General features: G+C 44.1%; 1 protein-coding gene across 9 annotated transcripts in view; it reads right to left on the bottom strand.

Annotated features, from left to right (window-relative positions):
• The window catches only part of PDE8B (phosphodiesterase 8B), a 239340-nt gene that overhangs the window by 61389 nt on the left and 162647 nt on the right, over window positions 1–15304 (bottom strand). For all 9 annotated transcript variants that reach the window (XM_035014694.1, XM_035014695.1, XM_035014696.1 and 6 more), the window contains one exon: window positions 14961–15021. In XM_035014694.1, the coding sequence (XP_034870585.1) occupies window positions 14961–15021 (61 nt within the window). The remainder of the gene's footprint in view (window positions 1–14960; window positions 15022–15304) is intronic.

Here is a 15304-nt window from a genome sequence, read left to right as displayed (position 1 = left end):
ACTCCAAACAGCCATCGGGATGGCTCTGGACCCTGAAGCACCTGGAGGAGGATATGGATGCTCAGAGGAATCTAGGCAAAGGCAGGTAGGCAGGTGGGCAGCTGAGCATCCGAGCCCCAACTTTACCCCTAGCTTCATCTCCCCCACGCTGTAAGGCATAAAGGGATCAAGCCAAATCCAACCGTTCTTGCTTCTCCTGTCTCTGGTTGCCCTTTTTCTTCTGCATGGGTTTCTTCTCTCTATAAGGATAAATTCTAGCTCACCTCAATCAACACCTTCTTCATTAAGTAGTCCCCAGCTTCCCAAGTAAGGGTAGCATTTCTCTCATGTGACTGCTCAGACATGCACCTAATATTTCTTTTATAATTTCTTTTATATATGCTAACTACTTAGAATTTGAATCCAGTGTAAAACCTGGACAGGTTGCTTAACCACTTCAAACCTCAGTTTCTTCATTTGTAGAATGGGCATCATAGTATCTACCTCACGGAGGTACACTGATTATTACAGGAGTTAGTGTATGAAAATCACTTGCAGAGTAAGGGATACAAAGTGTTCAATATAGGATACATCTTATGATTATTAAAATGTAAGATCCTTAGCAAGCTCCACTCATCAACTATTTCCTGGGTTCAGGTAGCATCAGTGGGAGATGGGGATATAGGGCACTGAGACATGATGTCGCCCTTGATGAGCTGGATCCAGTGGGGGAAGTGCTAGATGCCCTCTGTAGACAAGAAGAGAGAGTGGTTGGGGAAAATCATAGAGAAATATGACCTGGACCAGGTGAGAAAGGGTTCTCCGGGAGGACAGGAGGAACGAAGAGCAGGCTAGACAGATGGAAAAGTACAGTGCCCAGAGCGATGGAAAGGCTGGGTATGCTGCAGGGAACTACAAGGAGCTTGGTGTGGCTGAGCAGAATGGCAGTGAATGACACAGGCAGTAGGCAAAGACAGGATGACAGAACACTTTGTGTGCTCCTAAAAGAGGTGTTGTGATTTTATTTATTTATTTATTTGTTTTAAGTAGGGTCCATGCCCAGCATGGAGCCCAATGTAGGGCCTGAACTCATGACCCTGAGATCAAGACCTGAACCGAAATCAAGAGTCGGATGCTTAACTGACTAAGCCACCTAGTCCCCCTATTTTTTAATTTATATTATTTATTTTTTTTTAGAGGATGATGAGCTACTGGGAGATCCTTCAAAATGGGGACTGTGGCCTGGATAGCATGCCGGTCAAGATTTACCAACTGGCTCTCTGAAAAATGCCATAAATATCCACATCTAAGTTTACTGTAAATACTACTGATTAAAGAGGTCAGTAAACTATGGCCCAGGGACTTTGTAAATATATTTTTGCCTGGTTTTGTAAATATAATTTTATTATACCATAGCCTGGCTCATTTACTCACATATCATGATTGGGTGACGGCTGCTTTCCTGCTATAGGGGAAGAGTGGGGTAGTTGTGATAGAGACTGTAGGGCCTCAAATATATACCTTCTGATCCTTCAAGAAAAAAATTTGCCAACTTGACATAAAAGATGTGCAGCAATTCCTAAATACTAAAATATAAAATATTCTTACCATAAATTCTATACAGCCAATTGATTCTCTCCAAACAGTTTTTTGGCTTTTTGCTGACCTCTTATATGAGCAGCCTAGCGATGGTTTCAACTGATGAATGAGTAGAGGTTCAACATGAATAGGAGTTGACATTTTCACTTACATTAAGCCATAAGATGAAAGGTAACAGATGCAGAGGCACTCCACTCATTTGTTAATGATGTGAACACCTTCTTTGCTGAATCATGTAATAGTTTCTGAATACGGGAGGAATATTTCTTTAATTTTTTCTGCTATTCACAATGAAACTGCTACAAATTTGATGTGCATTTAAGTTTAAGCTGTATTATTAACATTTTCTCCACCACTTTTTTTAAGTCTAGAAAATCAACCAAAAAATAAGTCTTGGGAATTTCTAGGTTTAAGAAAGTGACATAGGAGATTCCAGAACTTACCTTCTCCCACAGACACACTAAGTTTATGACTACATATGAAACAATCACCTCTGAAAGAAATCCTGAAATGAGCTGAACAATGCCTATACATCAGGCAAACGAGAAGAAAAAACCTACATCAAAGTGGGTAGGAGAAGCTGAGAAAGAATCCTGCCATTAGCCTCGCCCTCAGTGGGTCAACACACAATCAGGAGGAAATTCAGTTTCCAGCTTATCTCTGTGCAGTGAAGGGTCTGAACCCCAAATCTGGCACCTCAACTTTTAAGACTTCCTTCCACCTGAGAGATGGACACACAAAAGATCTAGTTTTGTAAGCCAATGGGGCTCACATGCTTGAGACCCACAACACTAGAGAGAACTAATAGTTTTTAAAGGGATCATGCAGACTCATGGTGGTTAACATCTAGGGCCCAGAACCTAGATAGCAAACTGAAAGCAGCCAATCTCTCTGGGAAAGAGGCCTATTTGCTTATCTTAAAAGCTTCGGCTTGAGGGGCAGGCTTCTCTCTTTTTTTTTTTTTTTTTTTTTTAAGATTTTATTTATTTGAGAACGGGGAAAGGATAGAGGAAGAAGGAGAAGCAGACTCCCCAATGAGCAGGGAGCCTGATGCGGGACTCCATCCCAGGACCCTGGGATTATGACCTGAGCTGAAGGCAGATGCTTAATGACTGAGCCACCCAGGCGCCCCAAGCAGCAGACTTCTAATTTAACACACATCTATGCGCTGACTGCAATATTCTCCAGAGACTGGGAGGCTGGCAGACACTGTCTTTCCACTCTTCCTCTGTCCTGCCTCATGTCACTGGTATCTCCCAGAAAGGAGCATGTGCACATATACAGCACCCTGGTTTTTGTGGCTGTCACTCAGGGACACCCCTTGATCACTCAGCTCCAGTGGCCACTGGGACTTATTTTTGCAAATCCTACAGGACTGTAACAGACATAGTTCTTAACATGCTGCCTTGTCAAAATTCCAATGGTAACTTCACAGAATAGAACAATCCTAATATTTATATGGAAGCACAAAAGACCCCAAAGAGCCAAAGCAATCTTGAGAAAGAACAAAGCTGGAGTCATCATGCTCCCCAATTTCAAAGTGTATTACAAAGCTATAGTATTCAAAACAGTATATTGTTGGCATTAAAATAAACACACAGATCAATGGATCAGAATAGAGAGCCCAGAAATAAACCTACAAATATATAATTAATTAATGTATGACAAAGGAACCAAGAATATACAATGCGGAAAGGACAGTCTCTTCAGTGAGTGGTCTGTGAATACTGGACAGCCACATGCAAAGGAATGAAACTGTCTCCCCATCTTAGACCATACACAAAAATCAACTGAAAATGGATTCAAGACTTAAATATAAGATCTGAAACCATCAAACTCCTAGAAGAAAAATCAGAATATCAGAATCTTGACATCTGTCTGGATGATGGTATTTTGGATGTGATATCAAAAGCAAAGGCAACAAAAGAAAAACAAACAATTGGGACTACAGCAAACTAAAAAGTTTCTCCACAGCAAAGGAAACCATGAACAGAATGAAAAGTCAATCTATGGAATATTTCCTAGTCACCTATCTGATAAGGATAACACCTAAAAATATATAACAAACTCATACAACTCGATAGCAAACAATCGGATTGATTTTTTAAATGGACAGAAGATCTAGATAGACATCTTTCTAAGAATGACATACAGATGGCCAACAGGTCTGTGAAAAGATGCTCAACATCACCATTCCTCAGGGAAATAGAAATAGAAATAGAAATCAAAGCCACTGTGAGGTATGAACTCATGCCTGTTAGAACTGTAATTACTTAAAAGACAAAAAATTACAAGTGTATGAGAGGATGTGGAGAAAAGGGAACATTTTATGCTGTTGGAAATGTAAACTGGTGCAGCCACAATGGAAAACAGTGTAGGGATTACTCAAAAAATTAAAAATAGAACTACCATATGATCTGGCAATTCCACTTCTGGGTTTTTATTAGAAAGAAATGAAATCACTCTCTGACAAGATATATATCCCCTGTTCACTGTAGCATTATTTCCAGTAGCCAATATATGTAAACAACCTATGTGTCCATCAACTGATGAACAGATAAAGAAAATGGGAAACATATATACAATTGAATAAAAGAAGGAAATCTTGCCATTTGCGACAATATGGATGGACCCTGAGCAGTACGGCACATGAAATTAGCCAGACAGAGCAAGAATAACCCCATATCACCATATTATCTCACCTATATGTGGAATCTACAAACTAAACCAAACCCCCGATCTCACAGATAGAGAGAACAGACTGGTGGTTGCTACAAGCAGGGAGTGGGTGAACTGGGTGAAGGTGGTTAAAAGATACAAAGTTCCAGTTATAAGATAAGTAAGTCCTGAGGATATAATGCATGGCACGGTGGCTGTAATTAACAATACTGTATTGCATGTTTGAAAGTTACTGAGAGTGTAGATTTTAAATGTTCTCATAAGAAAGAATATTTTAGCTGTGTGGTGAGGAACATTAACTAAATTTACTGTGGAGACCATTTTGCAATTCACGCATATATCAAATCACTATGCTGTACACCTAAAACTATACAATGTTATAGGTCGATTTTACCTCAGTGAAAAAAAACTGAACCAATACAGATGTACTGTGATCTAGATTAAGCCACAAGTACGGATTAAAAGTTTCTGGGTTTTGTCCACTCAAACATACCTTTCCTGATCCTATTTCCCTACAATGAGTTTCTCTGTTCAGAATTTACTATGGGTTCATGTTGTTATAGAATGAATTTCAAGACATAAATAGCTAACACATATGTACATAAACATTGCTCGGAGAGGGAGGGGGTGCCCATTCATTGTCTGTCTTCATTGTAATGGTATTAAAAGGAGCACTTAAGTAATAAACTAAGCAGGTTTTGTCTAAACATAAAAACAAAACACAACAAGAAAAAGTCCTGATTTGTAGTGTTTGCCGATTTCCCTGGTCTAAACAGACTCCCAGCCTGGCTGTTTGAAGCTACCAACATGGTGTCATTGAACGTGGCAGCACAGCTGCTTATGGTCTTTCTGTCACACAGACGAGACAAAACGTCAATGACCTTAAGAACATAGCTGATAGTACAAGCTGATAGTAACACACTGAAGCAGCGATGGATTTTGAGGACTTACTAGTTCTGAAAAAATAGACTGCATGCTCCCGTAATCTAAATGTTTAATAACGGGGGTCTTAACAACTTGCTCACACAGAAAATGAAACCATCAGTTCTCCTGAGCCTGAATGAGCTGGTGCCAGGACACCTGACAATGGAGGCAGAGAGCGGACCGGAAGCTGGAGCAAGACAACCAGACTTACAGCGGGATGAGGAGCAGGGCAGGGAGTCAAGAGCGGTGAGGAAGATGCACTCTTCAGACTAAGTGGCTTCTAGGATGCCGGGGACGCAAGAAAGGAAGCGTGCTGAAGGGGGTTCCCCGGTTTAGGGTAAGGGTGACTGACTGGATGCGGGGGGGGGGGGTCCCATTAGCCACCCAAAGACTTCAGCAGAAGTGGATGTGGGGAGAAACCTGGTTCCTCAGCCTCATCCGGCCTTGTGACTTCCACTGGGCCAGAGCGCCTGGGGGCAACTGATGCTCACTCCGCGGATGAATGAATGCCCAGCTTAGGCCAAGCATGCCTACAAATGAGAATTGCTCAATGTGAAGTCAATTAATTCCTTCTGAGGAGTCAGCCACCAGCTGTTGCTTCAGAAAACAAAAAATTTCCAGATAGTGCTAATATCCATAAGTTGCATAAAAAAAGTAAGTAAATAAAACTTTTAACCATCAGGTCTAAGATAACATGAAAGTCTCTTGGGCCCAATTAGTCTAAGTCTGCATAGTGAGCAGAATCTTCCAATAGCCTGAATGACAAATCAATAAAAATGCAGCCTTTAGAAGTTCAGTTAAATTTAGGAGAAAAAAAAAATCCCTTCTCCTCAAAGGCCAACATAGTATCTCCTCTTTAAATCCTAGTGGTCTTAAATGTGTCTATGCCTATTTACTGCCTGTTTCCTAAGTCAAACTGGTTTTTCTGCGTGCCGACGCCTCCCCCCCGGGAGCGGGGCTGGGCTACCTCTAGTGAGAGGTACTGACAGTTTCACACAGTGGGTAACTTGACCGGCACCTCAGACTTTCCCCTCCCTCTGTTTTGCCCATCCTCCTATCTGTCCCCAACGTGGGCCAAACACCTCCTGTGGTGGCAGAGAGAACAGGATGAGAGCGTGGACAGTGCAAAGGAACCCCATCACCATGCAGGGCGGACAGCCCTGGGGCCTGCGGTCCTGCTGACCACACAGCGCCGAGCCGCCCTGACAGGGTGAGGGCACCTGTGTCCACCTGCTCCCCCACGGTGCTCAGTGTAGGCCTGCATGCTCCGAATGTTCCAGGTTCACCCTCCACCTCGTGAGCCAGGGAACTAACTCCCTCTCAGCTTCAGACCCCAGCGGCCCTTCGTGGTTGGCCACGGCAGCCACCTGCAATGCCAGCCACAGAGCTGTGTCTCTCCTCTCCTCTGCCCCAAGACTTTCCCGCACATGTAATTCCATCGCTGCATCCACAGTGTCCCTGCCTGTCCCTGTTCCCCGCTGGGACCTCCTAGTGTGGCTCTGCTCCCTCGGGCACGCAGCAGGTACTCCGTTTATGTCAGCTCAGGCTTTGGCAGTTCCGACTAGTTCTCAGGAAAAATTGTGGTTTTGCAACATCAGAGGCCTTTCTTTAAATAGCTTCATGTAAATATGTACTAAAGCTAAACGGAAAAGTTTTGTTTACTTAGTGGCTTTAGCAAATACATCGACAAATATTTGGAGCATCTACTGTGAGTCAAGTCCATGTGCACAAACTCAGCATCATGCTAAGACGCTGATGACACAAACATTTCTAAATGTGAATAGGTACTTCCAGGGATAACTGAGGTCATGTTTTCAACTGCAGTTCCCTTTTTCTCCAACTTCCTTTTAAGAAGTTAAACTTGGATGTGTGCCTTGGAAAAACATGGAAAATAGTTAACAGCACATGAGACATATTAGCTCCAGAGAGATCAACATGCTACACGTAATACTAATTTGTGACTAGACAGAAGCTTCAGCTTTAATTCCTAGGCTTTCCAAAGGTTACTGTGCTAGAGAATAAAAATTAGTTTTCAAAATAATTTCTGGATGTCTACAGGGCACACACGGTGGCGTCCCTTCCCCAAGGTGAGAACGAATCCAAAGCAGGATAAAATTAACAGTCCGACGGGTGATGCAGAAGAGAAACATCACCGTCCCCTCATGGCAGGTTCAGGGGAGATATGGCTGGCGGGTTCTGGAAGTTTTCTTGGAGGAGAAGCTGGGTTGAGTGCTGAAGGACAAGGAAGCTGCAAACAGTTGATGCCATTAAAAACATGAGACGGATCTCAAATATTGGGCATTTAGGACAAATTCAAACATTTTTATCACTAGGGATTAGCAATGAGCAGAAACCATCCCAGGATTCTGGGTGCCTGTCTCCCCTGGTTGCCTGCACCAGCCACTTCTTCTGTTTTATAGAGAATACCATGAGCTATGAGACTGTCTTAGCATTAAGGACCCTGTTCTGCCACACCCTAGAGGACAAGTCCAAAAATCACGAAAAGCCTATTGGCTAAGCCACTTACCGGGAAGGAAAGGATTAGGGGGAACAGAAGTTGGCAAACATGGAAAGAATAGAGGCCTAAGGGCAATGAAGGGCAAGGACAGACCCAAGAGAAGTCCAGTCTTGGGCTAGGAAACGGGAATGGGTCTGGGGGCAGTGGGCAGGAAGCTGCCAGTGGGCAAGGCACCCGGGTTCCCACTGTCCATCCAAGAACTCTAAAAGTGAGAGCTAACTTTCTGTTCGCAGTTTGAGAACTAATGAAAAGATGCCCCACATCTCCCCAAACAAAAGTGTTCCCTTAAGGTCTGCTTAAGTGCCCATCAGATCATCTTCCTGTAATAGGGAGACAATCCTCAGGGGCCCAAAGAATGGATCACAGCTTCATCTCATGGGATCTGCTGCTGACTCACTAGCACGAACTAGACTATATGCACAGCCCGTTGGCCCTCGGCACCTGTCAAAGGGAAGCGGGATTCAGGGTAAGATTTGACAGGGGAGGGAATGGCTAGACCAGCTGTCCCACAGAAATCCTGCGTGAGCCACAAATCCAAACCACGTGTGTGATTGTATATTTTCTAGCAGCCACATTAAAAAGTAAAAACAGGCAAAATTAATTTGAGTAATATTTTAGGTATAATAGGTACAAGATATTGTCACATGGCATCAATACAAGACTATGATACTTTTAATGAGATAATTTACATTCTTGTCCATACTAAGACTCTGAAATTGAGCACACGGTCTATACCTGGAGCCTGTCTCTAACTAGCCACATTTCAGGACTGGACGTGCAAGTCTAGGGCACAGGCTGGGAGTGGCTGGAGCAGAGCTGGGGGTCCTCTGCAATGCAATGTCCTGAGCAGTGTGGGTCAGGGTCCCTGTACTCAGGAGGGGAGGAGGGCTGGATGGCCAGAAGTGGAAAAAAAATCTTTTCTGACTAGATTTAACCCAGAAGAGACCCTATCCATGAAATAGTGATCCGAGTTCATAGTATTAGAGCCTGGCAGCCACTCATCTTGTCCAGTTGCTCTTCAACTTCAGCATGAATCAGCACCATGGGGAGGTCTTGTTAAAACCGACTGTCCAGGCCCTACCCTTGGACTTCTCAGGTCTAGCAAACTCCCAGGGCCGCTGCTGCTCCAGGGAACCACACTTGGAGAACCAGTGATGTAGTCTACCCTCTGGCCAGTGAGTGACCTCCCCAGACAGCTTTTCCTACCGAGTGCTCCATCTACTATTTGAATACCTCCCTTGGTGATGAACTCACTACCCACAAACTACATAGGGGCCTGGTCCATTCTAATCATTCTTTCCAATGTTGAGCCTAATCTGATTCCTTTAAACTTCCCACTGTTTTTGCCTTCCTCAGGGCCCAGTCCCTCCTTCCCCACACAAAGCCTTCACAAGCCTGAAGACCTCTTCTTTCTCCCTGACACTCTATACCCTTTGTATCTTGTTTTAGGCACTTCTGACAGGCTTAGTCATGGGCATTATTACTGTGGTAAAGTTCTATTATTTTTTTCCTAATCTTTACAATTTCAAGATTAAATAGCAGACTATAAAAATATGAATGAACCCCCCAAAATTGATCTCAAAGCAAGTTTCCATCACAGCAAACTTGGACAATTCCACTCCCATTTCTGCTCCTACTATTCTCAAGCAAGTTACATAGGTGAACGTGTTTTTAAAGCAATGACCCCCAGGGGCGCCTGGGTGGCTCAGTCGGTTAAGCAACCAACTCCTGATTTCAGCTCAGGTCGTGATCTCAGGGTTGATGTTGAGCCCTGCGTTAAGTCCGTATCGGGCGCACTTAGTGCAGGGTCTGCTTTTTCTCTCCCTCACCACTACCCTCTCTCGCATAAATAAATCAGTATTTAAAACAAGGCAATGACCCCCAAACATCCGTCCCCAGACTGATGTTAGGCTGTGACAATGCTCCCGTTGGTCTGCAATGGAAGAAACAAGTTTTTCCATTAAGCCTAACTTATTCAAGTTCAATAGCTATTCTTCTTTCAGAGATTAGGTCCTTCCCGGTTTTCTCATTGCTGAAACAACTTTTCTTCCCTTAAATGAGAATGTAGAGGTTGTCAGTGGAATTCCAAAATCAGGTCTTTCTCTCCCCTCTCCCCACCCCGGGTCTGGAAAGTCCTGTGCAGAAGGCAGGTCAGACTGCTCTCTGCCTTTCTTGGAACCCCGATTAGCCAGAAAGCCGCAGGCCTCCGCTGAGCAGGGTCACGGCCCCTCCCCCGCTCTACTGCAGTGCGACAGGGAATATTTTCGGGAGCTCTTCATTGGGTGCCTGTGCTCCCTGACTTCACAAAATCTAACGACTTCCTCTTACTGGACAGGCAACCTCTGCACCAATCTGGGGCTTCTCCATGGCCCGGGAGTCGTCCATCCATGAGAAGAGGGCTCAGGGGAGCCGACCTAAGCACACAACACTGCACCGCCGCCCTCTTGCCCGCTGGCTTCCCGTACTCTCTGCCCAGGCTCCACATCTGCCCCTGGCACGCTGGCTTTTGGGAGGGCGGTGCTCTCCGTATTCCCGTGGCCGAGGCCTGGAGGAAAAAGCTTGAATGGGGATGCGCTAGGGGTGGGCACTGTAGGGATGCCAGTGGGGAGGCCCCTCTGCTTTGACCAGGCCGGCTTAGGAGAAGGTAGTGTGAAGTCAGGATCTAGAAGCCTCCTTTCCCAGGACGAGCTTGACTCCTGGACCATGGTAGCAGGTCCGTGAAATTCCACTTTGAGTCATGCATTTGGATTTGGATTTAGACCTCACAAAAAGGCAAAAGCCTGAAGGGAACAGGTCCTCGTGTCTTACCGGTCTAAAGGGGTTGAGACAGGCTCTGCACCAGGGTACAGGGGTGGCACGAACTAAGGGCCCAAAGAAGTGTGTGTGCGCATGGAGGGGGCCATTTCTGGGGTGCCAGATGGACTGTCCTGGGCCCAGCAAAGTGGGTAGTCCAAAAACAAAATTATCCTCTTGAAATGGGGTTGGCAAACTTTTCTGTGAAGGGCCAGAGAGTACACATCTTAGGCTTTGTGGGCCACATAGCGTCTGCAGTAACTTCTCTGCTGCTGAAGTAGGAAAGGGACCACGACATCACAAAGTGTGGCTCTATTCCAATAAAGCTTTACAGACAAAACCGGCCACACTCGGCCTGGAGGCTACCATTTGTTGCCTCTTGTCCTAGATGACACCTAAAAAAATTCTAGCCAGTCTCCTTTGGTCCTGTGTTCTGTGCTTCTCCTGCTCTCGGTTCCTACCGCCCCTGCACCATGCTCTCGAAATGTATCCCGTTGATCTGTCCGTGACCCCCACGGCTTCTGGGGCAGAGACCATCCCTGGCATATTTGGGGAGCAAGTGTGTGTGGGGGAAGACGGTGTTTACAGCCACCAAACCTCCCCGAGCACTTCCAGCCCCTTGGCAAAAAGCTACAGGGTCCACCCAGGAAAAGGGCTTTGTGCTGATGACAGGCACTACCAGAAGATAGCACCCTGGCTTACAATTTCATTCCTTGTTAAAATGCAAACCCATGGGCGGATCTTGACGTCAAGGCTAAGCCCCAGAAAGCAGTGTGGCCAGAACCGCCTTCAGACAGGCTGCTCCCACCCTCTGGGGAGCCCTTCCCGTCACAGACCCATCACCGTTCATTTCAGCCTCCTTAGATGAGTAGGAAAAACACTGTGGCTAGCCAGAGACATAAAAATTCTTTGTTATTGGAAAATCTAAGCGTCTGTCCAGGCCTGTGCAGCACCATTAGGTGACGTCAATGGCTCAGGTATCTGAGCTCTGCGTTTCCACTCTTCTCAGAACAGCAGCTAATTCACAGCAATGAAGACATTTCTATTTAGAGCATCAGAAAAGAGGTGGCCCTGCGATGCTGCATCCCTAAGTTCTGTACTAAGGGATTGCCTCCTTTCTCTGTGAAGCAGGAAGGGTTTGAAGGTGGCAGGAAGCCAGGACCTTGACATGCAATTCCATTCAAGCTGACCCACAGCTGCAGGACCTACTCTGCCCCGGGGCAGGATGGGCTCACTGAGACAAGCACAGACTGGTGACCCCACCGGAGAGGAGAGGGCAGTTAGGCACACAAATGGCCGTGGTAACGGTGGGGGTGATACCCAGCAAAGAAGGTACGTGGGGGTTTGAGGATGGGGATGGCACTCAACACTGCACGGGAGGGACCACGAAGGATGAGTAGAATTGGGGCACACGTGGTTGCAGGGAGACTGGTGGTAAGGAGACTGGGGGTCCAACTGACCGATAAAGAGAGGAAGGAGGAGGAGCAAGCCTATGTTGGTAGGGGAAGGCTGTGCTTGATTTTGGACGTGAACTGTACTTGGCTCATGCCTGGCATGAGCGTGAATGAGCCCAGGTGGGCCTGCCTACTGTACAGCAGCTTCACCACCCGTCACAGGTTGACATGTGCTGGCTCGGGTTCAGTAGCTGGTCTCTAAAGAGCCACCAGGATGCCCTACACCTCTTCCTCTACCCATGTCACCTCCCACGTAGACCTCATCCTTCCTCCTGGAATGTGTCAACTTTGCTGCTGGCAGAATTTATTTTTCTATGAAAGTCAAGTCCCTTCCTTTCCCAGAGGTCCCCAAGGACTTGCCTTTCTATGTGACGATGATATTAAGTGAAAGCTTCCTGATTCTCAATGAAATTCTCAGTGTTGAAAGAGGCATTTTATGTTGGACTAAATCTTAAGAAAAAGCACGATTCCCTTCGCTGTTCTAGAATACTGTGAATAGCCAAATCAATCTTGAGAAAGAAGAACAAAGCTGGAGGCATCATGCTCCCTGATTTCAAGCTACATCACAAAGCTATGGTAATCCCAACGGTATGGTGTTGGCATAAAAACAGACACACAGATCAATGGAACAGAATAGAGAGCCCAGAAATAAACCCACATATATGTGGTCAATTAATTTATGACAAGCCAACAATATACAATGGGGAAGGTATAATGTGTTCAATAAACGGTACTGGGAAAACTTAACCGCCACATGCAAAAGAATGAAAGCGGCCCATTATCTTAGACCATACAGAAAAAATCAACTCAAAGTGGATGAAATATTTGAACATATATATTATCTGAAACAATAAAACGCCTAGAAGGAAACACAGGGCCTAAGCTCTTTGACATCAGTCTTGGCTATGATTTTTCAGGTATGACACCAAAAGCAAATGCAACAAAAGAAAAATAAATAATTGAGACTACCATTAAACTAAAAAGCTTCTGCACAGCAATGGAGACTATCAACAAAATAAAAGGGCAACCTACCAAATGGGAGAAAATACTAGCAAATCATATCAGGTTAGGGGTTAATATCCAAAATATATAAAGATCTCCTACAACTCAATAGCAAAACAAAAAAAAATCTGGCTTAAAAATTGGCAGAAGATCTAAATAGACAGTTTTTCAAAGAAGACATAAAGATGGCCAACAGGTACATGCAAAAAGGCTCAACCTCACTAGTCATCAGGACGATGCAAATCAGTCACAACGGGGAATCAACTCACCTCTGTTAGATTGGCTGCTATCAAAAAGCTATGAAATGAAACGTGCTGGCTAAGAGACGGAGAAAAGGGAACCCTCATGCCCTGTTGGTGGGAATGTATACCGACACAGCACAGTGCAGCTTCCTCAAAAAATTTAAAATGGAATTACCATATATTCTAGCAATTTACTCCTGGACATTTATCCAAAGGAAAGGAAAACACTAACCCAAGAAGATATATACGAATATTCCTAGGTTCATGGCAGCATGGTTTACAACAGCCAAGACCCAGAAACAACCTAAGTGTCCACTGATGGATGAATGGACAAAGAAAATGTGGAAAATACATACAATGGAGCATTATTCAGCCATGAGAAAGAAGGAAATCTTGCTATGTGTGACAACATGGATGGACCTTGAGGTCATTATGCTAAGTGAAATAAGATAGATGAAGGAAGACAAATACTATATGGTATCACTTACATGTACAATTGAGACCAGAAACAAAAAACCAATCATATAGATACAGAGAACAGGTTGGTTGCAAGAGGCGGGCTGGGGGCAGAGGAGTGGGGAGGGAAATGGGTGAAGGGGATCAAAAGTACAGATTTCCACTTATAAAACATATAAGTCATGGGGATATAATGTACAGCACAGTGACTCGTTAACACTGTAATGTAAATTTGAAAGTTGCCAAGAGAATAGGTCTCAAAAGAAGATCTCGTTATAAGAAAAAATTTTATGTCTAGTGATGCATGTTAACTTGACTTACTGTAGTGATAATTTTGCAATATATACAAGTATTGAGTCATTATTTAAAAAAAAAAAAAGGATGAGGCACGGGTATCTTCGATGGACTGAGACACCAGCTGAACGTCCTGCACAGGCTCACGGCACCCAGGCCCGCCTCCCCTCTGGAAGCTGCCTACTCAAGGTGGGGGAACCCAGGCGTCCACTGGTCCTATCACCCAGCAGTTCCTCTCCTTGCCTGGCCAGCCTCCACCATCTAATCCCACACTCTCCAACTCCCCGATATGCTCCCCTAAAATGTATTATGCCCCAAAGACCTTCATATCCTTTTAAGATATTATCCCTTCTTTTAAAATCTCCATATACATCAAAGGTCATACTTGCGTTTTCAAACATAGATCACTGATAATTACTTCAGTACCTTTTAACCAATAAACTTTAAAGCATGAAAATACACATAATCCAGTATTAAAAGTATAATTAAAAAAAAAAATATCAGCATTGCTCTCTATGATAAAACTATCTTTAAATGTTCTTCACCATAGCAACTTATTAAAATTCTGTAACTCTGAAAACAAGATTCTAATATATTGTTCTACATGATGTAAATGGTAAAAACAAATAGTGCTCATAGTACTAATTTTTACTAATTTGGAACGACTGTTTTTGATAAGAATTTGTAGGAGTGAAATGCTCAAATAGATACACGCTTTTCATTCATTTAAGAAATTAAGATGGAAAAAATAGTTATTTGGAAGAAGAATTTTATGCTCTAATATATTATTCTTTAGTTGCATGGCCACAAGCTAAATCATAACTGATGTGCATTACTAATAAAGCAGAAGCTTGCAGGGATTTTTTTTTTTAACTATTTGTTAAAGGAGCCTAATTTTGCCATAAACCTCCTAAACTGACAACTACAGTAAGCTATGGAGAAAGACAAGCAGAAAACAATGGTGAGAACGTAATGCGTGGTCAAGCTGACAAAGCGAAGGAAGGAAACTGAATACCGTACCTGCTTATTATTGTCAGTGGTACAACACAGTTTCTTGAGGGAGACAAAATGCCTAATTTTCCTAATAACATAAATGATCAGTTATTAGTGAGTCAGATAGGAGATGATTCAACAAATCAGCAAATGAAAACAACAACAGAATTTCTTAAAGCAAAACCCCAGGGTCCATTCTAGGGCAGATTTAAATTTCAAACAAAACGTAGTCTAAGGAAAACCCATTTTTCATACAGAGCCCACACATGCCTTCAGAAACCGGGCTTCCCTTTTAGTCACATTTGGCTCAGAAGCACTTTCCTAACGGGTATTTCATCTTGCAACAGACTCCTGAAGCTTGTCTCCTAGGC

The sequence above is a fragment of the Mirounga leonina genome, unplaced genomic scaffold (genome assembly GCF_011800145.1).
Source record: "Mirounga leonina isolate KUSES-001 unplaced genomic scaffold, KU_Mleo_1.0 Mir_168, whole genome shotgun sequence".
NCBI classification, from domain to species: domain Eukaryota; kingdom Metazoa; phylum Chordata; class Mammalia; order Carnivora; family Phocidae; genus Mirounga; species Mirounga leonina.
This window is presented reverse-complemented; position numbering and strand designations above follow the sequence as displayed.